Consider the following 7,979-nt stretch of genomic DNA (forward strand, 5'->3'; position numbering starts at 1 on the left):
CATCTGTCACCATTCCACACTACATAGCTGTAACTATCTTAAGATTTTCTTTGTATACTTAAACTGATATGTGAAAATTTCATGTGGGCTTATTTTAATTTCCATTCCAAGATATGGCATTTCATTTTGAAATGTTATGTCAAATGTTGTTTCATATGTTTTATTCATCTTGTTTGAAACTTCAGTAATTCTGTCTGTCCTTACTCCAATAACTAGTCTATCAGCAACAAACAATGTGATAATGATGCTTCTGTCTTTATTGTAATAGATACAAGGCTCATCACCAGTACTGTACTTACAAATCCTAATGCCTTCAGATAGTGTGAGAGTTTCTCAATCCAATTCTTTGGAGCTTGTTTTAGGCCACACAAAATCTTCTTCAGCCCACAAACTCCATTTGTATCATTGTTGAATCCATCAGGTTGATTCATCTAGATATCCCCTTTGCAGACTGCTGTATAGAAATGCTGTCTTCACATGAAAAATTATTTTCATTTTATTTGTAGTTGTAAGACTAAGTAGCAGTCTAATTGATGCATAACATGCTAAGGACTGAAGGTTTACCGAGCGAGGTGGCGCAGTGGTTAGACACTGGACTCGCATTCGGGAGGACGACGGTTCAATCCCGCGTCCGGCCATCCTGATTTAGGTTTTCCGTGATTTCCCTAAATCACTCCAGGCAAATGCCGGAATGGTTCCTCTGAAAGGGCACGGCCGACTTCCTTCCCCATCCTTCCCAAATCCGATGAGACCGATGACCACGCTGTCTGGTCTCCTTCCCCAAACCAACCAACCAACCAACTGAAGGTTTCATATAGTCTAGTCCTTCCTCTTGCTCAAAACCGCTTGTTATTTGTCTGGCTTTATAACGTCCATCTTGCTTTTTATGCAGCTCCTAGTGGCAGTAAAGGTTTTATGTTCTTTGGAAATCCTGCAAGACTCACAAGTTTTCAATTTTATTAAGGATTTTTAATCGTCAGACATTGCACTGTACTAGTTTTTGTCCTCAAGGCATTTGAAATAGAAATTTCTTCATTGTTGCCTGTTGTGCCAAAATTTGCACTATGGTGGTATTCCACAGGATCCATTTTATAGTCTGTAAATGTGAAAGGCCACCTAAGGCTTTGCCAGTCACATAGTTTTGGTGATGAGACACTATTTTGTATTTTGTGATCAGATGCCATGCTGCAGTCTTCAAAGACATCACAGATTGAATCAGTAGATATATGGTTTCCTTCTGGATACTCGATTTCATTCTTTTTTCTCTTGTGAAATTGTTAACTATAGTAGCTTCTTTTTTATCTTGGATTCTTTTGTCAGATATAACATTGTCAGAGGCAACAATGTCCTTTTCAGCCTCAGGAGGGCAAATCAAAATCACACCTGACAAAGGTTCCTTTTTTCAGAGCTTTTTTTTAAATTTTATTTATTTATCTTTTCATCAGAACACAGCAGTCACATTCAAAACTTCCCAGCTTAGTACGATCTGTTTTTGGCACAAACCAAAATTCGTCAGGACACATCCCTTTTAACAAATTTCTTCCAGTTTGATTTAGTATAAAGAGCACATAATTTATCACTTCAGCCCACAGATTCTCATTGAGGTTTTGTCCATGTTGAGCGATGGGAAGACATTACCACCTGCCATTTATCCTGCGGTGAGGGCGGATCTGATTCATCAGGCACTCTGCAAGGTACCTTGGCTGCAAAGCCCAGTGGTGAAACAAGTGACACCTGAGATGTCCCATGTGCTGTGCCAAATTAATCACAACTGCTACACCCAGAGGCAGTAGCCTGTCGACAGACAACCCTGGCCAAAAGCATCTTCAGCTGTTCGCGAACTGTGTCCATCTCCTCTTGCGTCCACACACAGCATGCACACGTCCTATCCACCCTAATAGTATTAACTTAAGAACTGACAATGAAAGCACACAGAGAAAGCTAAATAGGCAACTCACAACCCACCTGAAGTGACACCAAAAGAAGCTAACATCTCACTAAGCTGTGCAGCTGGCCATTCAGATCTAATGACAACTGTGTGAATATACACTTTACAATTATTAAAACATGAGATTACACATCTTAAGTACAAAAACATGCAATGAATTTAAGAAATAAACTTTTAAAAAAAGAAAAGAAAAAAACCCTAAATGTGTAACTTACTGCTCTGTTGGTGGTGTGTCTCAGGCAGCAGCTGGACCCTGGTCACAACTTAAGATGATTTACTCTGCTGCTTTCATTCTTTGACACTATACCAGGGAGTTAAATCATTTCAGGCATAAGAACATACTTAGTCCAGCAGTTTACTATCCAGGAAACACAAAATGTTAATTCATGTTGTGGATTTTTATGTACTGATGAGCCAAAACATTATGACCACCTGCTTAATAGATTATTTGTCGTCTTTGGAACAAAATACATAACTGACTCTGAATTATCAGGGATCTGACAGCTTGTTGGTAGGTTTGTGGAGGTACATGGTATTAGATGTCTATGTGCAGGTCATGTAATTTGTGTAAATAACCGTGATTTGCATACGTGGTGATGGTGCCCAATAGCGACTGAGATATTTCCATAGGATTTACATCATGTGAATTTGGTCACCAAGACATCAACACGAGTTCACTATGACCTTCAAACCACTGTAGCATGGTTCTGGCTCCGAGACATGGATAGTTATAATGTTGAAAGATGACATCGCTGTCGGAGAAGACATCAAGCATGAAGGGATACAGATGGTTTGCAGCTGTCAGCATGTCTTTGGTTTCTACCACAAGTGCCCTGTAAGCACAGGAGAATGTCTCCCATAGTGTGATACTGCTCCCACCAGCCTGCATCTGTGGCATTGTGCATGTTTCGAGGCACTGTTCACGTCGATGACTGCATTTGTGGAGATGACCATTGCCCTAGTGTAACAAAAATGTGGTTCACTCAAAGAGCCGACACATTTGCGTTGATCGACGATCGAATCATGACCATTCTGTGCCTACTGCAGTCGTAATTGGCGATGTCACTGGGTCAACATGTAAACACGTACAGGTGATCTGCGATGGAGCTCCATGCTCAACAATGTACAATGAATGATGTGCTCCGAAACACCTCTGCATGCATAAGCATTGTGTTCTTTCGGCAAAGATGCCATGGATCACTATCTGCCCTACTTTACAGAGCTGGCAAGCCTCTGAACCCCACGTTCTGTGAAGAGTTGTGGATGTCCAACCATTTACCACCTACTGGTAGTTTGACTGTCCTACTTATTTCTGTAGATGCTCACAAAAGCAGCACATGAACATTCTTCCAGCTTCACTGTTTTCTAAATACTTGTCCACATGCTGTGTGTAACAATAATCTGCCCTTTGTCAAAGTCCTGTATTTCAATGGATTTTACCATTTGCAGCCCATATCTTCGCTAGGCTGATCCTCTGTCTGTGCCTGCTCCGCTAACACACTTTTGTTACTGTGTCATGTGGCCGCAACGTCACCAGGCAGCATCCAACGCCGTGGTGGGCAGTGGTCATAATGTTTTGGTTTATCAGTGTATGCTGCTCATCGACTCATCAGGTTTGTTGTTCACTGTTCTCACTTATTTCAAAGGAATAACTATGTCCTTTCAGTGAACACAAAACGGAAAAATAATCTTTCTGCTGGCAATATATCCACTTCTATAATTCCGAAAATTGTGTTTTTCAGAGTTAGAGGACTTCATGACAAGTCTAGTAATTTCAAGACAGCATTAAAGGCTTTCTCTTTGCAGTGTACTGTTTTCTGGAAGAATACAAAGTGTCGTATTTTACATGACTGGAATCTTAAATGAAAATGGAATTAGAAAATATTATTTGCTGCTGCTGCTGCTCTGTACAGTTATTATTTCCCTAATGTAATGAGATGTTTTTGATTGCATGACAAAAATAAAATTAATAATTAAAGGAAAATTAATGCTTTAAACTTTCCAGCTGCTAGGCCACTATGATCTACAGCAGAAAAATTAACATGAACATTTACAGTGAGAATTAATACAAAAAATTACTGATATGGTTTTGAAAATGTAAAAACCTGGATGAAATAACGATAATATTATGAAAAGGATGGATTGCTACTCACTATACAGAGGAAACGTTGAGTCACAGACAGGCACAATGAAAAGACTGCTACCCATTTAAGCTTTTGGCTAAAAGGCCTTCTTATAAAGTAAACACACACACAAACAACACTGTCTCTGGCCACAGAGACCTGCCTCAGAGGCTATAGGCATTGGTCGTATGTTGTGTGTGAATTACTACTTTGCAGGGCCTTTTGGCCAAGAGATACCAGTCTTTTTGCTGTGTGTGTCTGCAGCTCAACTTCTCCTCTACATGCTGAGTAGCAATCTAACCTTCTCATAATACTGTATTGTCATTATATGGTTTTGATACAGTCCAGTGTCACCACACACAGGAAATTTGAGGTTTCATTGTTGTTTCTCTGGAAATGTTAAAAGTTGTTATGAATTTCTGACATGCGTATTTGTACCCTGTAGGTAACAGCTGGAGTCGGCAACAATGAACAAAACTCTGTTCCTGCACTTGGTCTTGCATGGGCTAATATGGTGACCACACGCCTCCAGATGTTTCGAAATAGGCAAACAGGCATCAGAAACATACGTGTTATTTTTTCACCTTTTCTGCAGCAAAGCTGCTGCAAATTCACTGTCACTGCTTCTGGAATTTCGGGTGTAAGTCCTTGATGTTAAGATGCAGAATCTCTCTCATTATCATTATTTGTAGGATGTATTTTGTGAATGATTCATGTACACACTATCATAGTAAATATGTTGAAGATATGATGTCAAAACCACATATGATATCTTGATTTTTTTGTTTAGTAACTGCCTTACACCTTTTGTATATTGTCCACTGTGATTGTTTCGTGCTCTGGTATATACAACTCTCTCATGAGATAATCTGTTATCTCTTGTAATGTATACTTTTTTGACTTTCTGAATAACATTTTAACAAGTTCCACATACATTGCAATAGTTATCAGCTGATCTTAGTATCATTCACTTAACCCTTTCCACCCCGAAAATATTTTTCAGTGTGCAAGTACTGCAAGTAACATTATTATAGTGGCCTGATGTCCTTGATTACAGAAAAAAATACTGAAAAAAATTTTTCATGTATAATTATGCAAAAAAAAGAGCACTAGTATGATCATGCGGGTCAGGTTTTAATTGAGTAGAAAGTTCGTAAGTTCTCATGCTGTTACTTTAGGGAAAATTTTGAAGTTTACTGTATAAATTACAACATAACCATGTTTTATCTTCATATTTAATTACAATACTTGTCTAAAACATTACAATCACAGCAAAAAGGTATCACAAATTATAAAATTTATCAAAAATATTACAATCATAGCAAAAATGTTACAATAATTAAAAATTACATCACAAAATCAAACATTATTTTTTTGTGAAATGACTTTAAACAGTTTTTTTCCTTGGATAGACATAAGTACTGATTGCATTTGACACATTTAGTTTTTGCCCTGCTGTTGTAGCTGTTGTGACTCGCCGATCATTCAAAGCGCCGCCGCGCAATTACGTGCGTCCTCTACGTGCGGCGCTGTTTGCCAGCCATGCAGCGGCTGCGCCACCTAAGCGGCCAGCCGAGCAGCGGTCGCTAGACTGGGACTCAGTGCTCATTCGAATGCTAACGTGTACACATGTCTTGCTTGTCAACGTACTCTGTGACTTATATATGTTGTGTCTTTCTGAAATATGTGTGTTAAACTTGACGTTATAACAATTGGCGAAGAGGTAGTGGATTTTTCCTTTTCACAATTGACCCACAGTTTTCCATGGCTACTGTCGAGCAACTATTGCAAAATCTCCTTGAACAGCAAACGCTTCTAACAGCGGCGATTTGCAATTTCGCCGCGGCGTCAAATGTGGGGCGTTTCTCGTCGTTGGCTATACCTCCTTTTCCTCCTTACGACGAGACGGCGGAAGACTGGTCTGATTATGAAAAATGTCTTCGACAGCACTTCTTGGCATTTCATGTCACGGACGAACAACCATGTAAGTCTCTGTTCCTTTCCTGGATTTCACCTCAAATGTATCGGTTGTTGTCGCAATTGGCTCCTTTGAAGGATCCTGTGTCTTTGTCCTTGGCTGAAACGTGCTCACTTCTGTCTGTCTATTTTCAAAAGCAAACGCATGTGGTAGCCTCTCGCGTTGCCTTTTATCGTTGTCAAAAACAGCCACATCAATCCTATCACACTTGGGCTGCTGAACTTCACGGCCTCAGTCGAAAGTGTCAAATTGTTACTGACGTTCACAAAGAATCCTATGCCAATTCCATGGTATGCGATGCTATTATCCAGTCGGCGCCCGACAAAAAAGTTCGGCAACGTGCCCTTCAGTTGGAGAATCCGACTCTAGATGAAGTTCTCTCCATCGCGCAGTCTTTTGAAATTTCTTGTGCCGCTGGGGCGCAAATAGAGGCGTGGGGTGATGTCGGGGAAATACAACCTCTGTGCGCTGTTGACGACGCGTGCGGCATGTCCCCGCCGGCTGACGTGGCCACAGTGCGCTCCCACGCTCAGCCTCGGCCTAGCCGTAAACAACCCGCTACGAAACTGCAGCAAAACCCCCGGCAACTTCCTTCATGTCCGCGGTGTTTTACGAAACATTCACGTGAGGATTGTCCCCAACGTTGGGCTGTGTGTCACAATTGCAAAAAGAAAGGTCATGTGTCTTCCGTTTGCAAATCCGACCGCATACGTGATGTTCATGAACATGACGCTGATTCTGATTCTGTGTTGTCTGTCAGTTGCACTTCTTCCCTTTCAGGGACGTTATTCCTCACTGTCCAAATCCTTAGTCGAGATGTTCGCGTGCAAGTGGATACCGGTTCTGCTGCCACTATAATTAATTCTCAGACGTATCTTCAGTTGGGTTCTCCACTTCTGTCCCCTGTCACTCGGCAATTACGGACGTACAATAAACAGAAGATTTCTCTCTTGGGACAGTTTAATGCTGAGGTATCTTACAAATCCGTCGTTCGCACTGTTCCCATATTTGTGGTCGACCAGAGCAACGCAGAAAATCTTTTTGGTTTCGATGCCTTTCGCGTTTTTGGGTTCTCCATAGATGACTCTGTCAACATTGTCTCTGATGCTATTCCTTATGCTCAACTGGATTCCTTGTCGACGACATTTTGTCCCTTTTTTCTCATGGGTTAGGCCATGCAAACGACTTTGAAGCTCATATCACGCTCAAACCCACTGCTCGGATAAGTTTTTTCGGGCTCGGCCTGTTCCTGTGGCCCTTCGTGATCGGGTAAAACGGGAGTTGGATCGTCTCACTACTTCAGGGGTCTTGCTTCCTGTCACTTCCAGTGAGTGATCCTCTCCTGTCGTCGTCGTTGCTAAGCCAAATGGTGATATTCGTCTCTGTGGCGATTTCAAAGCCACTGTAAATTCTCAATGCCTCATTGACACTTACCCTATGCCCCATCCTGAAGAACTGTTCACTAAACTTGCTGGAGGCCAGTATTTTTCTAAAATTGACCTGTCAGAATCTTATCATCAACTTCCTCTCGACGATGCTTCCCGGCAGTTTCTGGTCCTTAACACGCCTTTTGGCCTCTATCAATACAAACGCTTGCCATTCGGGGTTGCTAGCGCCCCTGCTCTCTTTCAGTGATTCTTGGAACAATTATTGCTCACTGTCCGTGGGTGTATCAATTACATGGACGACATTGTTGTCACTGGCTCCACCACTGAAGAACATCTTCAAAATCTCCGCACACTTTTCCATGTCTTACAGACTGCCGGTCTGAAGTGTAATCTTCAGAAATCACAATTTTTTCAGGCATCTATCACTTACTTGGGGTTTCAACTCTCTCGGGATGGTATTCGTCTGCTTCAGCAAACTGTCGCTGCAATCAATGCCCTTCCTCGCCCTACATCTGTTAAGGAGCTGCAGGCCTTCTTGGGGA

At 41.5% G+C, this 7,979-nt stretch overlaps 1 protein-coding gene across 2 annotated transcripts in view; it reads left to right on the forward strand.

Moving 5' to 3' along the window:
• LOC124776368 (DNA repair protein XRCC3-like) overlaps window positions 1–4,835 on the forward strand; it is a 117,687-nt gene extending 112,852 nt beyond the window's left edge. For both annotated transcript variants that reach the window (XM_047251322.1, XM_047251321.1), the window contains one exon: window positions 4,517–4,835. In XM_047251322.1, the coding sequence (XP_047107278.1) occupies window positions 4,517–4,723 (207 nt within the window). In that variant the 3' untranslated portion in view covers window positions 4,724–4,835. The remainder of the gene's footprint in view (window positions 1–4,516) is intronic.
• Window positions 4,836–7,979: the final 3,144 nt, after the last annotated feature.

This window comes from Schistocerca piceifrons, chromosome 2, assembly GCF_021461385.2.
Source record: "Schistocerca piceifrons isolate TAMUIC-IGC-003096 chromosome 2, iqSchPice1.1, whole genome shotgun sequence".
NCBI lineage: Eukaryota > Metazoa > Arthropoda > Insecta > Orthoptera > Acrididae > Schistocerca > Schistocerca piceifrons.